This window comes from Rutilus rutilus (genome assembly GCF_951802725.1).
Source record: "Rutilus rutilus genome assembly, chromosome: 24".
NCBI classification, from domain to species: domain Eukaryota; kingdom Metazoa; phylum Chordata; class Actinopteri; order Cypriniformes; family Leuciscidae; genus Rutilus; species Rutilus rutilus.
The window spans coordinates 10446820-10472275 of record NC_140228.1 but is presented as its reverse complement, the minus strand read 5'-3'; the positions used below and the strand labels follow the sequence as shown (position 1 = coordinate 10472275).

General features: G+C 37.2%; 1 protein-coding gene across 8 annotated transcripts in view; it reads left to right on the top strand.

The window, feature by feature from the left end:
* The window catches only part of dip2ca (disco-interacting protein 2 homolog Ca), a 101411-nt gene that overhangs the window by 37450 nt on the left and 38505 nt on the right, over nt 1-25456 (top strand). For 3 of the 8 annotated variants that reach the window (XM_084398341.1, XM_084398345.1, XM_084398344.1), the window contains exons 2-6: nt 13023-13094; nt 16394-16504; nt 18773-18898; nt 19610-19819; nt 22691-22813. In XM_084398341.1, the coding sequence (XP_084254467.1) occupies nt 13023-13094; nt 16394-16504; nt 18773-18898; nt 19610-19819; nt 22691-22813 (642 nt within the window). Of the gene's footprint in view, nt 1-13022; nt 13095-16393; nt 16505-18772; nt 18899-19573; nt 19820-22690; nt 22814-25456 lie in introns of all 8 variants that reach the window. The other 5 variants (XM_084398340.1, XM_084398339.1, XM_084398342.1 and 2 more) reach the window with 3 other exon arrangements.

Here is a 25456-nt window from a genome sequence, read left to right as displayed (position 1 = left end):
CTTACACAAACACTCACAGGAACGTTTTAAAGTAGCCAGCTATCAGCGGGTACCGGTACTGCAGAAAGGCAGGTAACGTCAAATAAATCTTTGGCGGGACAAAGAATAATTTTGGCAGCCACCAAAATATTTTCAATGCAGGAAAAGCCTGGTAATACTGCATTTACTCCTGCATTTACTGATATTGTTTGTTGCTAAATTAAATAAAAGTGTGTTTTAGGGTTTCATTTCTAAAAGTCCACCGGGCCAGAGTGCCCGTAGTTGAAGAAATGGGCAGTTGTGTCCACTCATCACTTCTCCCCTCCTCCATGGCCCTCCTGCCGTGAGCGAATGCCTGACCTTTTCCTCATCCCTGGCTCTCATAATGGTCCGGCTTGTCATGTTATTATTTTTCTGCTTTGATTAGCTCTCACCTCGCAGACCCTTCACACTGACAGAAATATCCTCGCCTAATGTTCCCTCTCACCCATTAGAGCTCTGTTGTACTCCTGGAGTCATTTGTTTGGTGACAAAGAGCGTTGGAGGGAATAAAATGAATGTTGACTTTTATCCAAGTGGGGGTTTAAACTCAGTAGTTTGGTGAGGAGGGGGGTCTAGCATGCCAGACTCTATTATGACTCAGTCTGCTGAGTGTAAATAGCCATTTTATTGTAATAACTTTAATTCATCAAACAACAAGACACATTCACCTGCTGTCTCTGAGGTTACATAACTAGACCATCTTTTTAAAGCCTTGTCATCAGAAAACAAAGCTAACTTCTCTTTTGTTCTGCCTTTTCAGGTCTGCATTTTTCTCTGTAAGGAACTACATATATGCTGTTTTTTTGTGGATTTATTAGAAGTGTATTTTATATATATATATATACATATACAATTATTATTGTATAGACAAAAAAAAAACATATATAATTCAACAAACATATAATACAATATATTCTTTTGTTTTACACTTAAGAAATCATACAGATTCGGAAGACACAAGTAAATGATTTTTGGACGAACTATCCCTTTAAATGTTATCCAAAATACAATTTCTTATTGAGCTTGATCTTTAGAGCTTTAATTGTGAAACTTTTTGGACAAACAATAAGCTCTCAAGCTGAAAACCAGTTATTATTATCATTTTCACCTTGTAATGAGGTTTGAAAGAAGGTTTCCTCTCCTAATGCATCATGACAGACCTGTCAATAAACAGTTATGCTCTTCTTTGGTCTTGTCCTTCGATCTTTAGCTCCCGTCTGCATGCACTACATGCTCAGCTGATCTATAAGGCAACAAAATTGACATTAATGGTTTTATTAGACTCCTAATGGTGACTGCAATTTTTGCCCCTGTCAAGCATAGTCCTCCTAACAGACTGCTTAAGTCGAACATTTATTTATTTATTTCTCTCGACTGAAAAGAAGATTGAGCTTTTAAAGTTGTTCCCGTGAGTTTGGCGAACGCAAAGGCTGGAGTGAATTAATCTTCCCGGTAATGCGTTTTCATTTGATTGAATAGAATCCAGCGCACTATGGCATTCAGGGATTCGGGTTTATAAGGCCTGGCTAAAAGCACATGGGTTCTCTCTGCCAACGGACCACTCACTGACCCGGGACGGGGAGATGGGATGTGTGGGATGGAATCCCCAAAGTGTTCGCAGTTCTCTTCTAATTGATTATGTGTCACGGCGATACTTCCAGAATAGGACCGCCTCCTTAAAAGCTTCTGTTTGTCCGCCTGCTGATTTACGTAGGAGCATTTGCAAAGAGAGACACAGAGATGGAATTCTAAACTAAGACCTCAAATAATGGCATGATGTGATTTGTGAATGCACTCAGTGTGATTACCTCTGTGCTGTGATAGATCCATGCAAGCTGTTGACTGCGGGTTCCAGCACAAGAGCACATGAACACATGCCGCTAGACAGTCTGTCTCCACTATATGCTGCTATGAAAACTTTGTGCATTATATAGGCAGCATTTTTCACTTAAAGGTAATCTGTGTAATTCTTAATACTTTTCCCTGTCAAATTCTGCCGTTATTTATTTACCTCTGTCTTTATTACTCTCTTGTCGTTCCAAAACTTTCTTCTGTAGAAGTCTAGTTGGTGGATCGTGTCCAAGCAATTACAATAAATTGTAAATTATAGTGCTGTGATGCCTAAATTCACTTGTAGCATTTAAACTATTGATTTGACTTTTTATGGTTTTATTTGTAATTCATTTGGATTAAAAAAAAAAGTATCAAATTTTTTTTAGGCATTTGGCCATAAGATGAAAATAATGATTGGCTTATATTTATCAATATATTATTGGTTTCAACCTTCAAAAAGGATGTGCACTACATTCCAAATATTCTGAAGCCATTTGATAGCTTTGTGTAAGAAGCAGATGAGAAATTCAAGTCATTATTCACTGAAAATCTACTTGCTCAGTGTCTGATTTTGGGAAGAATTGTTCTTTTGATTGGGTTCCTTTCAATAAATCAATTGATTCGGTTCACAAAGTTAGCCTGAATGATTCATCCACAAATCTTGGTTTTCAAGATCAACTTCCTAGCTCAATTGTTCGGGTTCAACTTAATTAAAATAATTATTCACTGTTAATTATAGAGCACCGCACATGATACATGGAAGAAACAATAGATATTGTGGTCATGAATTAAGAATTTGTTCCAGTGACTTATTAATTCATGGTCATGTTTTATTAATTTGTTTCCTTCGTTTTAGTTAAATCATGGCCACATAGTGCTAATTTGTTCCCTTGGTTTAATTTAGTTAAATTATGGCCAACTTATGGGAACTAATTTGTTCTTAACTGAAATGATGGAATGATTTAATAAGTTGCGGTAACAAATTATAAATTCATAGACACAATATATATATATTTTTTTTTTACACATATGTGTGAGGCTCCATAAATAATCTTTCCTTTCCAGAGAGCTGTTAACTTGTGAATTGCTTAGGGTTGCCCCCTAATAGTCGACTAAACATTAGTCAACTAGAAGAGGCTTAGTCAACCAAATTTGAATTAGTCAGTCGCAGAAAAAACCTCCACAGGAAGTGGCGGACAGTTTTTGTGAACTGAACTGAATCAACTGATTCATTGAAAATAGTCCCTTTTATAATTGCATCATTTTTTAAACATAAACACCACAGTCCCAATTTATTGTTATTGCATAGAAAAGACTTTTATATTTTTATGTTCACAAGTCACTTCTATATATTTTTTGAAGCATTTGCATAATTTTTTTAAACATAAACACCACAGTCTAATTTGTTGTAATTGCATAGCAAAGGCTGGCCAGCTACATTCAGCTACAACCAAAGGCAGACAGAAAGGACTGTTCGGAAAGATGTTTTTATCTTTTGTAATTCCTTTTGATGACACTAGTTACACTGAAGTTACACACTTTATCTTTAAATCAGTTGCAGTTGGTAACAATTTCAGAGATCATACGGAGGAACCTCATTCGGTTCAACTGATGGGGACTTTGGAAAGTCATTTTGAATGCTGATATTGTCAAATGTGATGATATAGCAGGGGTTTGTAGTTTCTCTGAACTTTCATCTGTTCTGTGGCCACAGCTGCCTGTGTAATTCACCACACAGAACAGGATTTGGATCGATTTACTTCAGAATTATTCCTGTCATCTTATCGATGATGTGGCAGCCATTGACATGGTTGGTCTGGAATCTCCTCAGAGTAAAAGCGATTTTGGAAGGGCTCACCGTGGAGAGTCTATCATTTTAACCAGCTAATCTAAATGCAAATGAGCATCAGGCATGACCCCCATCTTCGGGAAAAAAGGTAAAATGTTTACAGTGAGGAAGTTTTTCCTTTAAACCAGTTCTGGAAGCACAGATACACACTTACCTGTGCACAACAATGACGAAAGGGTCATTTAAAGTCATAACTGACAAATGCTAAATAAAATCAATGTGGCAGCTGGCATATGTCATGTATTTAAATGTTAATTTTCATCCCCACTTCACTCATTCACAATCAGTCAGAAGTACATGCGAAACCAAATGAGAATGACAGTGGTTGACAGTCATTCTTGGTTCTGTTATGCCTCTCTTTACATTTTAGTGTGTGTCCGGGTTCGCAGGGGTCTCTGACTCTCATCGACAGCCTTGTTGAGCCTAGGGGGCAAGCATAAAATTCAGGGAACGGCTAATGGGATCATGTCCTGTCTATTTGATGAGAGAAGGTTCTCGTGCAAGGTCGAGCACATCGAGATGGCAGTCTCTCTTCTTCATTCCCACGCTGTCACAGACAGATGCAAAAAAACAAAACAAACAGGTGGCAATATTACAGCTCTGCTGCTTTTCACTGATGAGAGATGCAAACATCGGCTGATCATTATGGTCTGATGACCCTTATTTGATTTATGGATGCACAATATATCTGTACTATATCTGTTATCTGCTGATACTAGATTTAAAAATATTATTTGAATATTTTGAAGTGTTATTAAATTATATGGGAATGTTGCCTAAATGCCAAATAAAAAATTACTGATTTTAAATTGTGTTTATTTGTTTAATAAACTAAATATTATTTAAGATACAAATGGTGGATATAAAAAAAATTAATATGTTTTAAAATATTTAAAATGTGGACTTCCATTCAAAAGTTTGGTGTTTTTAAAAAAAAAAGTTTTTGAAAAAAGTCTCATGCTCACCAAGGTTGCATTTATTTGATCAAAAATACAGTAAAACAGTAATATTGTTCATTATTATTATTATGATTTAAAATAACAATTTAAAATGTAATTTATTCCTGTGATCAAAACTGAATTTTCAGCATCATAACTCCAGTCTTCAGTGTCACATGACTTAAGAAGTCCTTCTAATATGTGGATATGCTGCTCAAGAAACATTTCTTATGATTATCCATGTTTAAAAACGTTGTGCTGCTTAATATTTCTGTGGAAACCATGACATTTGAATTTTTCAGGATTTCATGATGAATAGAAAGCATTTATTTAAAATATAAATCTTTTGTCACATTATGCATCCTTGCTGAATAAACATATTAATTTCTTTTAAATAGTAGTATGCATTTTAAAATATGCCATTTATAGGTTATTGACCATGATGCGAATCATTATTGGCATTGTCCAAAATGTAATATCAGTGCATCCTGACTAATCTGAGTCGATTATTAATGGTCTAATCATGGGTTAGTACAATCTGAATCTGATTTGATAATCCCATCTTGGTCTTGGGTTGATTATTGCAGCTCAGGTTCAAAGAGATGTTCTTAGCTTATCAATAATCATCTCCGAGTAAGGCTGGAATATGTAAAGAAGAGTGCCTTCAAGTCTGATTCTAAGCTAAGGTCTTCTCTTTGACCCTGAGCTGAGTGTTAAGCTCTGATACTGAGCTGAAAAGTACAGTATGTAGAGTAAGAGCTTTAGGCTGTGTATTTATATGTTGTAGTAGAGTGACTCAGTGGACCCAGATTTAAAAGAGCTTTACACAGAGCCAGACCACTTTATTGACCCACAAATGGCTTGCGGATCCAGCCAAACCACTTCTTTTTAAAGTATCGCAAGTGTAATATGCAAATCTCCAGCTTTTGTAGAGTCTAAATATGAGGGCTTTTGATGTTTTTGAAAAGCAGTGGATTTTAGGGTGTTTAATTGAATTGGACCCACTTACTCCCACTAATCTGTTATTCAATTTTTAATTTTCACATACGGTACCTTTAGGAGCACATTTGAAAGAGTCTGGCATGTGGGACGTGGTAAGTCTATTGTTTTTTTCCCCCCTGCCACATCTGTGCTCAAAGCTCCAACAGTGCACTGAGACTGATTGTTATTTCATCTGCCTCCGTTCCAAAGCCAGCAAATCACTCAACTGAGCATCAGGTTGTCCAGCAGCAGGTCTGATCAAGCACTGTTTCTTATTAGTCAAGTGGACAAGAGTTTCCATCAGCACTCACTTTCAGTGATTAGCAATTCTCTTCTGGTCATCGATGTAGTGATAGTACCTCTTCCATATGCATGAAATTGACCTTATTTAATTTTCTTAATGTGCGTTTCTGGTTTGAATCATTATTCCAAAGTAAAACTTTTTTATATATTTTTTTTATGTAAGGATGCACTATTTTTTATTCTTTTTTCATACAGGACATTATAGTAATTATATAGTGATAAAGTGTTAAACATAATGTACCGTATGAAAGAAAACGATCAAGTAATTGTCGATAATAGTTTAATTGATTAAACTTATCGATCGTCTATTAAGCAAGGTCATGCGCATGCTGCTCAACCTCGAAACACGTAAAGCAGAGCAGACACAAGGAAAAATGAAGCGAGTGCGCCGGAGTTATGTTTAGGACCATTTTACGTTAAAAGGTCATTGGGTTTAGTTGCCGTTGAGTGTGTCCGCATCAGGAGTTGAACATTCTGACTAGCAGGCTTCTGAGGCGGCGTTGATGGTGACCGTTGTATTAGTCGTTATATTTGTTTATTGAATAAGTAATTTAATTAATGAGTCATTTTACAATCCTACTAACCCTTTATTTAGACTAAAAACCCTTCTCATTAATTTGGTGAGGAATATGGCCTTTTGAATCATGCTGTTGGCTATATTTCACTGCAGTAGATGCATATTGCAGTATTAAGGCTAACTAACGATTAATCGATTAATGATCGTTAATATAAACAGCAATTGATCATGGGAATTTGTGTAACTTGACATCCCTATTTAAAATCAGTTATCGCAAGCTATTGCGACATTTCAATAATTTCAATATATCGTGAAGCCCTATCGGACAACATTTTCATTTCAGTGCATCTTTACTTTAGTCACAATATCATAACTTACACTTCAAACTTTTGTCACCCAAATGAACACCACCACCACTACTTAGTGTGAACAGTGTGTAGAGTGTGAGATTTTACTGTAATCTAGACAAGTTTTCAGTCTTGTCACAGCACAAGGAAATTATACATTTAAATGACAACCTGTTCCTCTTAATACAATATATCAGAGTATCACATTCCTGCTCCACTGAACTGCTGCATGAAATCATGTTGGTTCAATTTCCTCCGTTAACATTAAGATGGTATGAATGAATATGTGTTCCAGAAAACAAGTCTTGCATGAGCGTTCGCTGAGGATTCAATATTCTGTGAGACTAATGGAGAATTATCACTCTGGTGTTTGCTGACTCTCTCTTTCTCTTACAGTCACCATAGTTACCTGATCTCCCATGACTACAAGTGTTCCTTCACCTCAAGGAGTGAAAATTATACCTGAATAATCACGGTTATATGAGCCATTTCCCTTTAATACAATAAAAAAACCTGCTTTTCGACAGTCTCTCAGCCTTTATGTTCTGATATTTGTTGTATCCTCTGGATGATTGTGTGGGGAAAAACAGTCTTGATGTATCTGATCAGATAAGGTCTATCGCAACTGAAGCCATCCACATCGGCCTTTCCTGTCAATGAGCTGCGCTTCCTGTTATCTTTTATTTTTTTTTTATTTTTTTTTTATGTTTGCAGCGCTTGTTGATATTGACACCTCTGTCTCGCTTGTACAAAGCTTGTGGCCTTATCGCAGAGCTTCTACAAAGGGGTCAAGGGAAGAGTTCTTCCTCTGGGGAAAGACATATTTCAATTTAAGTATGGTTTATTCATCGAGTTGCCGAGGCAAGGCTGAGCGCTAATGTACCTTCTCTGCCACCGAGCAATGAGGCTTTTACATGTCCCGAATACATGGCCTTGCATGAATTTCAAAGATGCGACTGGCCTTCATTCCTATAAGTGAATTTTTCATGTGTTTTTGTTTTATTTGAGAGATCTGTGTCAGTTGAGTAAAACTCTCATTGATGGAGTTCATTACTAGAGCGCTGGAGAGACCATGCCTCAGCAGTTTTCTGATATGCCCCCTCCCATGAGGAAATACAGGCAAAGAAAAACATGTTGACTGCGTTGTTGTTCCCACATCAGACAACGGTTTTAACTGTCAGAAATAGCAGTTAGCCCTTCAGGCGCAACCTTTTGTTTGTAGTTTGATCCGTCTTTAGCTGGTTGGGGCTAAAACACATAGCTCATTGTTTCTTTTTGAAATGCATCATGGGATGTGTGTGGGTGAACGATGCAGCTGATTTGTAAATATAAGGAGTGATGTCATTTAGGAGGGTCAAAGAGTTTGGGGATGATGTGCTGAAAAAATCGTTTGATACTTTTGCAACTTTCTGAATTTCAACTAGGGATGCACAAATAGGTATTTATTTTTAATAATATTCATATTTTAATTTGTTTGATAATTTTTTATAATATGCTCATTTAACCTATTTTTACGTTTCGATTTCCCTTGCCATCATCTAATGTTCACTTAAAATTAAGCTTAAAAAAAATTAATAACATTTTAAATGAAATTATTAGCAAATCTAAAAATACATTTTTCACAGTGTACTTTTGAATATTTTGAAATGAGTTTGTTTCATTTTAATCGATTGATATTCTGTTTTGTTTTGAAATCATATAGACGAGAGTATTTTAATACTTACATTTTTAACATTTTAATTTTAATAGACCATTTATCAGTTATGGGCCATAACAATTAATTATGTAAGTTGGAATTTTTGACTGATCAGTGTTATGATATCGGTGTATCCCTACTTTAATCTAAATTTAAACTCATATATACAAAATATCATTCCAAAAGCATCTTATTTTTTTCATAACTAATTCAGCTATTTTTGCAGTTACGTTTAACCAGCTGGTCCCAGCAAGATTTTTGGTCAGTTCCTCGAGTTCACACAGGTGTCCTTCCTTTGTCCTTCCAAAATACTAAACATTATATTAATGTATCACTTAAACACAACTTAATGTGAAATGTTTCGATTAAAAACGGGCTATCTTTCTTTAAAGTAAATACCACTGGCTTTGACATTTCTTTATCAAATGCTGTGACATTCATACATTTTAAAGTGTGTCTTAAGTTTCCAACGTTTTGAGGACGCTGTGTATTTTGCACTTCACACTCCCTCACAGCACGCACAAACACAGGTAGATTATCCAGCACATCTGACGACTCGGCCTTTTGCCTGATTAGATCCCTGTGGAATACTCCTTCACACCAAACAGGAAACCAATGACATCACAATATCCTGTCTTTTTGGAACACAGCCCTGTGACATCATATTCCTCGCACTGCACTGTTGAAAAACCTTCAATTTGATAGAGCTAAAGATGGGTTATATTATACAAATCGATGCAAAATCTCCGTCAGCTTTGGTGTATAACACTAGACCCTAGAATTGCTTGTGCTCTTCTAGGCCCTAGAAAGGCCTATGAAGGACTTGTAAATGTTCTCCGAGCTTGTAATCCTCTTAGATAAATAGAAGAGAATTTTTGCTTGTGAGGTTGCGATTTCCATAGAGGCAGATTCTTTCCACCGAAGCCCATTATTAAGACGTTTATGTTGTGGAAGAGGCAAAAGGATGGTTTCCTGTATTCTGTGAGCCATAAGCTCCACCACCTGTAACGTGTAATTACACTGTGCGCTCGTGAAAAACGAAGAATTGTGATGTAGAACTTTTTACAGAGTAGAATGAAGCCATTTTGTTACATGTGTTTGCCTAAGATACCATCATATTGTTAGCATAAGCTCGCTCTGTGGTTTTCAGCTGTGAAGAGATTCATATACTGTAGTTTTTTGGGGTTTATTTCCAATGTAGTCACATCCAGATGTAAGCTCATCCAGAAACACATGGAGTAATCGGATCTCCTGCAGCACGGGACTGTTTTACATTCAGCTCAGAGTCTGTTCTGAAGGAATTTCAGAAGGGTGGATTTCCAGATCCCATTCCAGTCTATAATGATGATAGTATCAAGAATAAGAGTTGGGTAATATATTGAATATTGATGCACTGAAATTAAGCAGCATTGTAAATATTAAGATTGTAAATGCAATGTTAAGTTTCCTACATTCTGTGTCATTAAAATTATTTCACAGTCATTCCGTGTTTTGACTACAGGGATGTGCCCCATTACTAATTTAAATAGCATTTAAACTGAAATTTTGTAACCGACTAGTTTAACAAACCCCCATAATACAGTCAAAAACAACAGTCTATATAAGCAATCCATTTGCAATAGCCTACTTAATCTATGAATCGCTCAAATCCCATACTAAATGCTGCAAAAAAAAAGGTCATATACAGTACATGCGAAGTGCTTGCCTTGCATTATGATCAATGTACATTAAACTTAATGTTCACTTTATCAATGTTTGCCAATATAGACATTTATTCAAATCAACTGGCAGTTCAGAACCAATACTTACAAACTCAATATCCTATTATAAACAGTATTCCTAAAATAAAAGTTAGATTGCACACCCAGGTTTGAGCATGCTTCTCATGTATGAAAAATACATGACAGGTGCCAATATTGAAAGAAAAGTTTGATATGTACCGGTAACTAAACATTTAAGAGTATTCTAAAGTTTTCCGAGTGGACGTTCCTTTGAGCCCGCTGTGAGTGACATGCAAGGTCTATGGTCAGATTAAATGATTTTTTTTTACTCTTTTCAAAAAAAAAAATCATTTTAAAATGTAACAAACATGACAGCAAGTTGAACGTGGCCTTTGTGAAAATATAAAAGGATAAATATGGGGAAGAAAATGATAGTATTTCCAATGTCGACTTGCAGCAGCAGAATTTAGTCATGTAGTCTCGCACATCCATAGTTGTGACTCACAAATATTACAGTGTTATATATATATATATTACCTTATATTTTATCTTGGCTTATATAAAAAAATTTTTTTTACTGCATTTGCAACTAAATATTTAGACAATCTTAAACTGACAGATTTCTGCTAATGAAAAGGAGGCATGTGTGGCTAGCTAATTTGCATTGATGCCTGTGCAGAGATGTTTTGATTGCTGTGCTTTTTAACTCAATTAGATAAACATAATTTCGACCCGCAGTGCTCGTCTGTCTCTCCCGTAGATCTACAGTGTGGTTGATCTTGGCCGCTTCCTGTCGTCTTGGACTATGCTAGATGATTGTCGTCTTTTGAAGGTGTTTGATGTTACTCACAGGAGTCAGATGTCATATAAATCTGTCAGCAGAAACATTGAAGTACATACCACTCTTTCTGCAGATCATATTGCTTGTGGAGAACAACTAAAAGTTCCTCTAACATAGCAGAAGTATGTCGTAGCACAAATGATGCGAGGTGAGTTATGTGGCGAAGATAAATACTTAGGATTGAGGGTTTGTTCAATTTCGTTCAAATAAGCAATAATAATTGTAGTTGCTATTGAAAGCGCCGCTAATTAGTAAAATATTATCTTCTGTACAACTCTTGATTTTGTTTGTACATCTGTATAATTTTTCAGAAAATATGCGATGGCAGCATACGCAACATGTCTGACAGCTGGTCTTTGTTTCGTACGACATGTTTTCGGTTGGGAGCTGCCAAGTATGAAATATGTAGCCAACGTCACACCCCCAGCGGATTAAACAGCGGCGTGTCACACACCTGGAGGATAACTGTCCGGTAGCCGCCCTCGTTTCCACTCTCCTCACGACAGAGGCTGCTGCTCTCTCGTTTTTTCTTGCTTTTAATGGTTACAGACTTAGGCAGTGGTGTCAAAATTTATGAGGGACTCGTCCCTCAGGGAAGGACAAGGAGAGAATTAGACGATGAGAGAGAGAGAGAGAGAGAGAGAGAGAGAGTGTGTGTGTGTGTGTGTGTGCGAAGCAAAGAATAAGTAAGTGAGATAAGGACAGGCAAAGCTATGAATCTCCTGAGCAGAAATCACCACATAAGGCAGTTTGATTGGTGGCAAGTGGGTGTGAAGAAATGAATCATCCAGTCTCTGTTTTAAAAAAAAAACCTTTTCCTTTTCTTCTTCTGCTTTTCTTTCATCCCAAAGCCTGCTTCATCCTCCTCCTCATCAAGCCTTTAGCCTCCCAGCCATTTTTATTGGGCTGTTAAAGAGGTCATTTGGGAAAAACAGCCTTCACTATCACTGTTTCCTGTCCTTCTAAGGATCCAAACAGTGGATGTTCACTAGATCACATCAGTTGTATAGAGCATGCAGGAACATCATTTTGTTGATTAATGTGGGATCAAGGGTGAGGAGGACGAGATTAGCTTCATTCCAAAACATATTGAGCTGCCTACCTAGACTGTATTTTAAGACATCATCTTCTGGAAACTGGATCCAAAAGGTAGGCAGCATGATGTTGCCTTTTAAGATCTCATTTTGGCCTTCTTATAATTCAAAAAAGAGTATCCTTCATTGGGAATGCAATCCCGGAATGCATTGCTCAGTCAATAAGATCAGTCAGTACGATTTTTTGTTGTTGAAAGAATTGAATATTTTCATTCAGCAAGGATGCATTAACTTGATTAAAAGTGACAGTAAAAACTTTGACATTGTTACAAAATATTTATATTTCAAATAAATGCTGGCATGGATGCTAACATCAAAGTCCATTGGAATAATTTGCGTGCTATTTGTGTGCTATGCAGAGTTAAAAGTCTGAAATAAGTTATTTTGTTTTTTATCCTAACTTAAAAGACTGTCTATGTAGACGGCAAGACAGCTCGTTAGGTTTTGTAACAGAATTATTGATTCGTCATTTGCTCTCTCATTTACGTATTCTGTCACTTGTCGAGTCTCCGTCGCTCTCTCGTTATGCACCAGATCTTTTCTTCATTTCCACGCAAATGTGACGGCCCAGTCGCCTAATGCTTTGTGACAAGTCACAAAAGCTTGTTACATTAATCATTGCAGGATGTGCTCTCTGTCACCCACACCATCTGAATGGTTTCCTCAAAGATCTGCCCATAAACTCCTTACCTAACCATTAAAAAAAAAAAAACAGATGCAATATTTTCCAAACCAAAAATGGATATCCTGAATGAGAGAGGAGGTGTGGTGTTGGTTTAGTGTCATAATCTGCTCAAGCAAAGAGACGATTGCGATTTATTTGTTTTTTTACATTTATGAATGCTGTTTGTACATTTTGTGATGCTCCCTTTCTCTTGCAGGTGACATCACTCAGAAAGGATATGAGAAGAAGAGGTCAAAACTGCTCGGAGCGTATCTGCCACATCCTCCAGGTAAGAGCCCCAAGTCTCACCTCACATTTAGAGGGTCACAGAATGCATTTGTACCCATAGACTTGCATTTGCACAGGTTTAACAGTTGACTGAGCCAGCTTTTCTACAGCAGATGGGCTTGCCTTTCTTTCTCTCATTTAAACAGATCCTAAAAACCTACAATGGGAATTGGTTTCCTGCGTTTTAATATTTTTAGCTTTAAGATCTCAGCAGATGGATTTCACAGTCGTTCTCTTGTTCATAAACAAGCAATGACTTTCATGGGGCATCCTAGGCTGCATCACTAGGCAGTTGTTAAGGTATTCAGAATGGTTGCACACATACAAATGGATCGGGCTCCAACTTTAATACAGGCATATGGGATTTAATTGCCCATTTTATCATCTGACAGACAAAAAATGGTTTTCTTAGAGAACTTGTATGATTTGAAGTATCATTCATGTCTGTAGCGCTTAAAGTTAGAGGTTAGCTCACATCTCTAACTCTTAAGTAATAATATGAATGTTTAGATGTAGGTCACATGATCAGATATCCGATTTAGAAACGCATTTGAAAGTGGCCCAAATCAAATGTGGAAAAATTGGAAGAAGATTCAATCTTTGCCAGCTAAAAGTGAAAAAAATCAGAATCGGGTGAAAGTGTAAATGTAGCTTTAAAGTTTGAAGTTCCAACGGCTCTATTTAGTCTTTTTACTCCTGTGAAAATCTTATTTGGAAAGCGAGGCCATCCATAACCCGATCCGGCCCCAGACTTAATCAGTCTATTTGCCCGCTTGTTCTTCAGTGCTGCTTTAAAATGAGCTGATAAGTGACTGTAGGCACCAGAATTAAGAGGCTCCTCTAAGCTCTTCTCAAGAGCTTCATAAAAGGTGCTTAGAAGTTTTTTTTTCTCGTTTCATTGAACTGAAACAACCTCTTCTTATGAATATTACTGGGAAAGAAATCAAATGTTCAGTGTTGCTTTTCAATACATGATTGCTCAGTTGATCAACCCAGTCACCCGTTTAAGTGCACTTAAATACTTTGCATTTAGACTATCGATAAAATGCAGAGTGTCTCCAGCTTTAGATGGCTTTAGTCTTTAAAAGTACGTTTCCATCATTAAAAGGAAGAGATAGGTAAAGTAATTGCTTGGTGTTGGAGAACGTTTTAATAGGAACTGCTTTTTGATGATTTATTCTCTATTACAGTTATCCCAGACAGTATTCATAACATATTTAGACTAGTTCCACAATCTCTCCTTGCTTTATGACTTAAAATATGAGTGTGTTCCATGAATCAGTTCAAATTGATTAAAAATTCTCTCAAAAACGTTCATGGAACTCTGTTTTAAAGTGTTTTTGTAAAAATGTATATAGATAAATATTGCTATAATTATTTTTAAATGGGTGCATATAATTATTACATTTTGTGCATTTATTGTTCATTGGAAAATGTATTATAACTTTTTTTACATGATATTTGAGTCACCTTTTTGAAGGCAGTTTACAGCAAATGCATAAATATCAAGATATTTATCGTCAAATGGCTGAAAAAAATATAAATCAACCAGGCTTACTTTCAAAGGTAGTGCTGCTTTTAGAGTTTGGTAAGAATTTATGTAACTTTTGAAGGTCTCTGATTTATGCTCGGCATGTCTGGCTGCATTGTTGATTAGCAAGGCTTCTGTTGCCATAGCAACAGGCAGCCCGCATATTCCCAGTCTGGCTCCCGGCGAATAAAAATACATGACATCATGCTCAGGCACAAAGCATGTATCGTGGCGTGAGGAGCGGCATGCGCCAGACTCAACGCAACGCCTCCATTCCCGCTGGATCTCGTGTTATTTAACAGTCCCATGACGACATGAACTAGTTTAACGATCAGTCGTTTATGTAGTGGAACAAGGGAACGTGGCACTGTGACACCTCCCTCAGTGCCCAGCCTGATTGTGTGTGTGTCTCCTAATTCTTAAGAGCATCAGGTTACCAACACAGAGGAGAGATTGTTTCCGCCGCTGCCTTTCACTGAATGACAGGCATAATTAGACGTTAACCCAATCAGTATTGATCGGTAACTGTTACCCTTGGCTTTTTAGTAGGAGGAAGAGTGTGTGTTCATTGTACTTGAGTCAGAAAATCACATCCTCCGCTGCATGAGCTGGTGTATGATTCTGACTTAACCTGCTGTCTCACCTTCTGCCTTATTGAATGAATAAATCCACTGGCTGATGTCTTCGGCTATGTCAGCGCAGGGCCGAAATTGATTTCTCCGGCTTGCACGCTCTGGCTGGAGCGCTGAGTGCAACCTGGCTGGGCCACCTCACGTGTCCTAAAATCTGCCAGGAGGAGCAGAGTGGTGCTAAGCTCTCCGCTTAGAATCCAAGACAACAAAGAACAACTGAACAGAATAGAGCTGGCTCATCACTAGAGCCACTGAAATATGAGTCATTGTGGAACAATCGCTGCTGTGTGTGCCTGGAATTAAATATTTTTATTTATTCTCAATTAGGGCTGCACTGGTATAGACATTTTGGCAAATACGGATAGTCTATAAATGTCCCACATGGAATCTGCAGCTTCCTGCAGAACTCCGCAGAAAGCTCTACAGATTTCCGCAAAATATCATTCATAAAATCAAAACATCTTCGTTCTGCAGAATTGCAAAAGGTTACAATTGAAACAAAGTTACATAGGTCTGTCATTGTTTCAATTGTTTGTTTGTTGTTGAATGGCTTGCATTTAAGTGAAATCAATTTCAAGCATCAAAACATTACAGTCTATAGAAGAAAGGTTAACTTAACTGTTTAGCACTTTTTTTTTAATCTTGGCATTTTTTTTATTTTTTTTTACATAAACATATAATGTACTGTATATTAGGAAGGTTACATACTTGTTTGGCATGTTTGTGTCTTGTCATAGAAAAAGAAATACTGTCATTATTGTCTCTTTCTAATAAATACAAAAACTAATATTGGCCAGTGCCAATATGTTGTGCATTTCAATTACTGCTGTGTCAGAGACCAATAAACATTTGGGTCTAAAGGGGTGAGAGATAAAGAACAAAGAGGCTGACAACATGTTAGAAGGAAAAGCTACACTGAACTTAGAATGAGAAAAGATGGTAGGTTGTTAAGGAAACCCTGATTAAAAGAAGAAACTCTGATTTGTTCTAATTAAAACCAGAACAAATCCGGGTTTCTCTTAGGCCGTCTGTGAGAGAAAATGTTACAGGAAGAGATCAATAAGGTGGATATGTAATAAATGAGTCTCTGGCTGAGACGTGTAATTGTCCCTCTCTTGATCTCTCTGTGTCATTTAGGGCTAGAGGCGTCCATGGCACACGAGCGCCGGCCACCCATGGCGCCCTCCTCCGCTTCACGATACCACCGTAGACGCTCTTCTGGCACCCGTGATGAACGTTACCGGTCAGGTGAGTCCACGGCAGGGCGGCAGCATGGAGTTTATTCCAGTAGTTTGATGAGTGATCCCTCATGATTCTTACACTGGAGTGATGTGTGAAATATTGTAGATGCCCAGAGTTAATGGTTATACAGCAAGTAAACTAGAGAAATAAGCTGTTTTTCAATGGCTGCAAAATAGAATGTTTTTTTTTTAATGAGGGATCAAGGGAATAAATTAATTCAATGAAATTAAATGTTTAAATTTATCACTTTATTTTCAAATTTATAAATTTATCATTTATTTATATATAAAATTATTTATCACCATTGTGGGGTTTCAGGGTTAAAATATAATTTTTATATATATATATATATAATATATATATATGTATGTGTATGTGTGTGTGTGTGTGTATACAGTATATATATATATATATATATATATATATATATATACTGTATATACACACACACACACACATACACATATACACACAGATAGAACACACATAGATATACCTGTATATATAATGAGTCAGTTAAAATGTCATGCATTTAAATCATAAACAGTGTGTGTTTGTGTGTCAGATTATGGATTGTTTATCCATCTCACTGGCCCTCCTCCCTATTGGCAAATATACAAATATTGATATATATTATGTGTGTGAGTGTGAGACAGATTTATCTGCTATGAGCTGTACATATTAAAATTATATCTGTCTCAGTCTTGTCTGTGTGTGTTCAATAGGCAACCACACATCCATAATACAGAGTTGAAAGAATAAAAATAGGGTTCAGTAGTCATGAGACAGCATTTACTGAGCTTTTCCATACCGTAGAAGATTTTATGATTTATGATATTTCTGAGGCAAGTTTTCCAAAAATAAATTCACATTTAGTGTTTGTTTATTTGGATAGATCGATAGATAGATACTGTGTACGATTCACCAATGCTCATTCTTAGCCTCTGAAACTACTGTCCTCTTCTGCTGATAACACACTAAGGCCAAGCAGTTGAAGAAAAATATATATCAGCTGCAATCAAATCCCTATGGATCAAAACAAGCTCTTCATATTCAATACTATTCAAAAGTTTGGGGTCAGTTTTTTGTGCTTTTCTAAAAGGTCTGTTATGCTCACCAATGCAGCATTTCTTTGATTTAAATATACAGTAAAAAATAATAATATTGTGAATGATTCTTTGCAATTTATAATAACTGTTTTCTATTTTAATATAATTGAAAATGTAATTTATCCCTGTGATGGCAAAGCTGAATTTTCAGCATCATTATTACCATCGTATTACTATCTATCACTGTTATCACTAAACAAATTGAAAAAAAATTATTTGGAAACTGTGATACATTTTTTTTTCATGATTCTTTGATGAATAGAAAGTTCAGTATTCAGCAAAAGATAGACATTTATTTGAAATAGAGTGTGTTTGATCTGGTGTAACAAGTCTTTACTGTCAATTTTGATCAGGTTAATAAAATATTTTTTTCTGTCTGACTTTTAAACGATAGTGTAATTTCAGAATATTGCTGTATTTTGTGTTTCATGCGGAGATATTATGGAATTTAATCATTTTTCTAATTCTGTTTCGAGTTGTCTATTAGAAGAGAACAACAGCATCAGTGCAACACTTCCTGTAACGATCAGTTCTAGCTATTCAGTTAGAGCAATGCAACTCGAATCATTTTTAGTCAGTGATCATGTTTACATGCACAGCGTTTCCCCCGTTAAGCTCTATATATTCTGGTTATGTCGTTATTCTGAAAAATACATTTACGTTTTCCTCAGCCAATGGGATATTGTGGTTTACATGTAATCCGCATATTTAATGAACACGCACATTCTTTTCCGGTTCCCTTTAACTGCATTTGGACCGTAATTAAATAAGAATATGACCAAATTCACATCGGAATATTCTTGTACGTGTAAACACAGTCAGTGTGTTGATGGAATATGTTGTTCTGTATCTCATTAGAGAGTCCAAATAACAGCTTGGATTATTAAAAGCCATGACTCTGCTAGCGCGAGGAGTGCAGCCGTGGGTACAATGTACAGTCAACTCTCTCTTGCGCACACACACACACACACACACACTGAGATGAGTCAGTATTGCAAGATCACAGAAGGGCTGGAGGTGGTGGCTTGGCTCTCGTCACACACTCTCACGACCATCATCCAGGGAGACTCATCTCATCCACGTCACTGTAAACACCAGCTTGGAGGTCAGCGGCCAGTTAATACAGATTCACTTCATTTCATTTCTCGTTTTTTTCCATCCTCAGATGTCCACACAGAAGCAGTACAGGCAGCACTAGCCAAACACAAGGAGAGGAAAATGGCCGTTCCTATGCCGTCCAAACGACGATCTCTAGTGGTACAGACCTCTATGGATGCCTACACCCCCCCAGGTGAGCTTCACACCTAATTCTAAATCATCATTCATTTAAAGTCAACATGAAATCAAAAATAAATGCACTCTTACTTTCTTAAAGGGTTAGTTCACCCAAAAATGTTGTTCCAAACTTGCCGGCCCAGAAAGTTAGTAAAGACAATGTTTCAAATAGTCCAAGCTCACTATTGGCCGACACTTTCTGGGCCGGCAAGTGTTTTTTGTTGTTGTTTTTTTAACAGTGAAAGTCAGTGGGGTCCTGTGGTATTTTGCTCCACTTCTGAAACAACTTTTTCAGCTAATGTCATCTAGGTTTTGGAGGCAAGGAAAATAGTGGTAATCAATAGCCAAATAGCGATACTGTTTTAGGCTACTTCTGTATGAAGTGCAGCCTTTCTAAAACGCCCACTTTTCATAATTTAATAACGTACATTTATGTATTTTTATTTGAATGAATGCTTGTAATAAAAATACAAATATTACTTTGCCGTAAGATCCTGTTGCTAAAAATATATATCATTATTTTTATCAATCTTTTCATGACCGAATCAATTCCTTAAGAATGCAATTTCTTTTGGAAATGTTTCTATTTTTCATTTAATAATGGGTTGCAAATCCCTTTTCATGTTGACTTTAATTGCACTTGTCCACCTTCTGGGCTGAGTGTTGAGTGGGTCTGAGTGACTCTCACTAGGCCTCTCCCCCCTCTCCTCTCTGCCCCCCCTGACAGACACCTCGTCCGGTTCGGAGGAGGAGGGCGGCCAGGGTGAGGGTACCCCCACCTCCAGCCAGGGCAGCGTCAGCATGGAGCACTGGATCAGTCGGGCCATCCACCAGGGTTCCACCACCTCCTCCTCCTCATCGTCAACGCAGAGTGGGGGCAGCGGAGCGGCCGGGCGGCTGGCTGACGTCCTGGCTCAAACACATGTCGGCAAATCAGGTAACGCCCCGCCTCAGCAAACCCAGCTTCCACATCTATCCCTCAGCCACTCACTCCCACAATTCCTGCCATGCTTCTAAACCCTGCCTCCCTCGCCTATGTGTGTTTTCCGCACCCTCTTTTGCTCCTTATTGTATATCTGTGCTGTCGTTGGACCACGCTTGCCGTCATTGACATGAATCAGTGGTAATCGCATCTGAAATTGACTGTCGAGAGGTTTAACTGTTAAATCAGTAAATAATCATTAATGTTTGTCCGCGGTGCTCAACAATAAGGATGGTCCGCAGCCAGTTTTGAGAGCGTTTTGGGGCAGAGAACAAGACGGTCACAATGATCACTGTTTTACATTTGTTGATCACGTGTTTGTGTTTTTATGGCTTGCCAACATAACATTTTCTGTGCTAATTTAAATGTCATTGTGAATTCTGATGATTTATGTCACCAAGTCTGTCTTAATTGTGCAAATGATTTATGATAGTTCTTGCAGCAACCGTTAGAATGGGTCAATTCATAAATCACAGTAAGCTAAGCTTTTTTTTACTGGTGTAAGTGCATTGAATTTATAGCTGTCATAGAGTTACAGATATAATTTGTAACTCCATGTTATTATTGTTAATAACAATAATATTGAGTATAAATATATATTATTGTAAATAATTACATTTTAAATAATAATTATATATAATCAATAATCATTATACAATTATTTATTTATATAAAATGTATATTTAGGAAAAAGAAAAAAATTAAGGAATTCATATTCAAGAACATTTCACATTTAATAACAAATAAATATATTACTTTCTTGCCCATATAAAAGCCTGTCGCTAAAAATATATGTTTAAAATATTGTTTTAATTTTTATCTTTTCATGACCCAATCAGTTCCTTATGGATACATTTATATCCCTAATTGTTTTCTTTTTAGAATCTTCTTCTTTAAAACAAAAAGACAAAAAAAAATGTAATACATTTTTTTTTTTTTCTGACACATGTAAAAGCCTGTATAATTATTATAATTTAATTGAATATTACTATTGTTATGTATTATTTTTTATTTATTTTTTTTTTTTAAATCATAATTTAATTTAGTATTGTTTTTGTTGTTGTTGTTGATGTGTACACATCTACTGGCTTAACCGGACCAGCAGAAAATATCCTTATTGTTGAGCCCTGAGGTAACGATTCAGTCAACACAGAGTCAGTTACACCTCCCTGTTTTGTCTGTTTAAAGTAGTCCTTCTGACTAGCCTGTGCTGAACAGATGTTAAATCTATCCAGCAAGCTGATTTTTAATGTAAACAGAGAAAGCAGCAGGAAGAGGAAAGAGTTTTACTGCAACTTTCCCCTCCTCCACTCAGAGGCCAGTGAAAGACAGAATACTCATTTTCAAAAACCTCACGAACCCTCTGTATCCAGAGGGCTTAAAGTTGTAGACTGTGGCTAAGTGATGAACTCTGGTATCTTAATAGAGCTATGATGGTATGTAGGAGTGCCCTGTGGAGCAGTTTAATGTCTAAAGAAAGGAACTCATCTCTTTCACACTGTCCTGTTACCTCTCTCCCTTCATATCTTTTTATTTCCCCTCACGTTCTACCTCAGTTTCCCTTTCCTGTATCAACTTTCCTTCCTGTTGTGTGTTTTTAAATCACTCTATCCTCATTTCTTTCCACCTTTACCATTTTGTTTCTTCTTAAGGGCATTTTACACGGTGCACGATAAACAACAAGTTTTACCAGCTCTTTTCCATACACACAAGTGGTGGCAAACGTTGCCCGCTACTGCTTTAGCTCAGTGTTAGCAAGCAAAAATATTTCTGAATGAAGTGATTACAGTAAGTATTATATTCCATGTTTCATATAAGACAGATAATTAACCTAACCTGCTAAAAAAAAATCCAGCCAGTTTTAATAGCAGGTTTAAGCCTGGCTAAGCTGGTCTTAGCTGGTTTAGCTAGTCTCACCTGCTAAAAAATGCCCAAAACTTACTTCTTTAAAACCAGCTAAACAAACAGCTTGACCAATCCTGAAGACCAGCTCACCAATGTAGGCTGTTTTTATTGAGCAGGAAACAAAATAAAATGGCCTATAAAATAGGCTAACCATGAATAGAAATAAATGTGATTGGTGGACTGACATTTGCTGTGTCTGAAATCACTCATTCTTTTACTCATTCACATTGTGTGGGCAGCAGGGAGCAATTTTAGATGCATCAATTAAACTACATGCAGTTTGATTGGTTGGAGAATACTGACACATAAAATCTTGTGATTGGTCAATGACACAAGATCTTGGCAAGCTTTCCTTGCCGCCTCCACTCTGCCACCTTGAAAATAAACTGGGAACTCGTGGTCACCGTGTAAAATAGCCTTTCGATTCTCTCTCTCTCTTACTTCCTTTTTGTCGTCCTACATGATAATGTTGTGCTACCATCTAAAAGCAGACAACCAACCTCAAGAGACTCGGTCGTGTTCGAAGCTCTCAGAACATTGTTAGTGCGTATTTAGGAACACAGCAAGGATGGTTAATGTCTCTCTCGGAAATTTTTAAACACTCGACCAGGCACAAAGTTCTACAAGTGCTTCCTAGGTTGTTGCTTTTGTCCCGTTTTCCCATATTTGTCCCGTACCGTTGGGAGAAACATGGCAGTGTGGGTGCCCCTATAGGAATGCTCAATCATTCCCACCTTCTCCGTTCCCCCTTCCCCTTCCATGCAAGACATCCAGAGTCTTCGTTACTCTGTTGGGAACATGGCACCGTCCATGCTCGGCTCATCAGCCCCCGTCCCTCCTGCCCATCCATGCCTGCGGTCAGTGAGGAAGTGGACGGCTCTTAAGGTTCTGGTTCTCCCCCTTCCTCCCTTCCCCATCCAGGGCCGATCGCTCACCTCTCGTTGAAAAGGAAAACTATGCTTGGCGTAGCAGAGAACGGAAATTTGCGGCGCTCCTGTGAGTTCGGATCAGATCTTCTCTGGCCGCCACCCTTGGAGTCGGATGGTCAGTATACTAACTGATGCTACACACACACACTTACATCATGAACTTCCCCCAATCATCCGATCATCCAGACCGTCTTTGTGTCCTCCATGTGGTTCTCTCTGGAGTCTGGGGGACGACGGGCCCCTCGGTGTGTTTGTGTTTGGAGTAGCGTGCTGTGAATCTTATGATGTTTGAACGTCAATTCTTCTGTGTATGTACGATTAAGTGAGCACAGTTTCTCTTAGAACAGTTATGAGACGTTGTTTGTGCTGTTGAATTTGAGATATGGTGGTCTTTCTGTGAGTAGTAGTGACTGTGTACCTTGTGTTTTTTAAATATTTATGTTTTTTAAAAATTAAATTATGAAGTGTGAAATGCTGTTTTTTCAGGCGTCCAGTCTGCTTTTAGATGTCCATTCTTTGTCTCTATGTGCTTATCGTTGTTGTTCATTCCCTACGTTGTGTTTTTCAAGGAATAGTTCACTCAAAATTGAAATTTTGTCATAATTTGCTCACCCCTTTAAACTTTCCAAATATGTATGACTTTCTTTCTTCTGTGGAAAACAAAAGGAGAAATGTTTGTTCACGCTGCCTTTTTTCATACAATGAAAGTGAATGGTGACCAGTGGCTACCACAAAAAGGCACCATACAATCATAATACAAGTTGTCCATAAATGTTTGACACTATTTTCCCAGTCTTCTGAACCCATATGATAACTGTGTGAGAAACAGACTGAAATTTAAAATCATGCTTGTCACCATTCACTTACACTGCATAGAAAAGAGCAGCTGAGACATTCTGCATAATATCTTCTTTTATGTTCCACTGAAGAAATAATGTTAAACAATATTTGGAACAACATGATGGTGAGTAAAATGATAAGAGAGATATCTTTTTTGTGTGCACTATTACTTTAAAGGGGTCATCGGATGCAAAATTCACTTTTACATGGTGTTTCCATATAAATTGCAGTGTGTGGACACAACCACCATACGATTAAAAAAATCCATTCACTCCTTTTTTTTAATCCTCAAAAAGTTTAAACACTCTCAATAATCAGGCCGTTTGGATTTTCTGAGCACTATGATGTCATAATGCTCATGCTCCGCCCACGACCACTGACGGAATGTCCCGTATTAGCATATTTCTGCCCTCAGCCATTCGACACCCCCCATGGAAGAGAGGGGTGGGGTGAGCAGTTGCTCATCATCATTTAAAGAGACATGCACCGAAACAGGTCACTGTGAACAAAGCTGTTTTTGAGGAGGTAAAAAGGGTGTTTTTACAACCATTGAGGAATTTTAACCAAAGTATATTACAAACTTTATATGAACACCCTAAAAAATCATACCAACTTGTGGAAAATGGGCATCCGATGACCCCTTTAAATGTTAGTGTTTTGTTCTACTGTACCTGTCACTACCTGTGTGTTTATCTGTTAAACATGCATGATTATTTCTCTAAATGTTATTTGCATTTTAACCATTGAAATAATTTTCTAACAGGCACATGTCATACACTATTCAAAAGTTTGGGGTCAGTAAGATTTTTAAATTTATTAAAGAAATTAATACTTTATCAACAATGATGCATTAAATATATCAAAAGTAACAGTAAAGACGTGTAATGTTACAAAAGTTTTTATTTCAAATTAATTCTGTTATTTTGAACTTTACATTCATCTAAGAAACCTAAAAAAAATGTATCACGGTTTACACAAGGCATATTAAAATGATTTCTGAAGGATCATGTGACACTGAGGACTGGAGTAATGATGCTGAAAATTTAGCTTTGACAACCGGAATAAATTAAATTTTTAAAATATATGAATATAGAAAACAGGTCTTTTAAATGATAATATTTAGCAATATTACTGTTTTTACTGTATTTTTGATAGAATAAATTCAGCCTTGGTGAGCATAAGATAAATCTTACCAACCCCAAATTTTTCAACTCTAGGTTATATAGGTGTTTTGATAAATTGCTTATATCACTTACTATAGTTTATATATAAAGTGTACCGAATGTTTTTGAACAGTACTTAAACCAAAGATGTTCTCATTTGAATGTAGTGATGAATGAAAACTGATTGTAATATTCATTCTCATGCGTCTCTCCAGACTAAAAATAATCTGTTTTTCTGGGGTTTTCTAGTCTCAGTGACGCATATTTGCCAGCAGGTTCCCTCACGTGACTCAAGATGTCATTTTTATTTGTTCTCCTGCAAGCACCTCTGGGCTTTGAGGAAACTCCTTTTCCACCACATTAGTGTCCGTGTCACTGAAGAGCAGGGGAGTGGGGTGAAGAAAGAGAGAGAGTGATAGAGGGAGAGAGTTTGGATGTGGGTTATTTTCAGCCTGTTACGTAAGGACTCTTGCTGCTGGGTGTTTTCTCGTACACTCATCACGGATGATAAAGGCAGGAGACGAGGCAGGGAGGCCAGTGATGAAGCAGGAGATGAGGTAGTATATAAGGCAGGGAGGGAGTCTGGAGATTAGGGCTGGAGATTGATTTCCCAATTTCACTCGATTCTGATTCACAAAGCTGATTCCAATTCTGATTTGATTAGATTCCTATTCATTTGGGTGTATTTCAACTATGATATTCATTTTGCTTACATATTCTTACAGATGGAATAAAATCTCTCCAACAATGCTTTG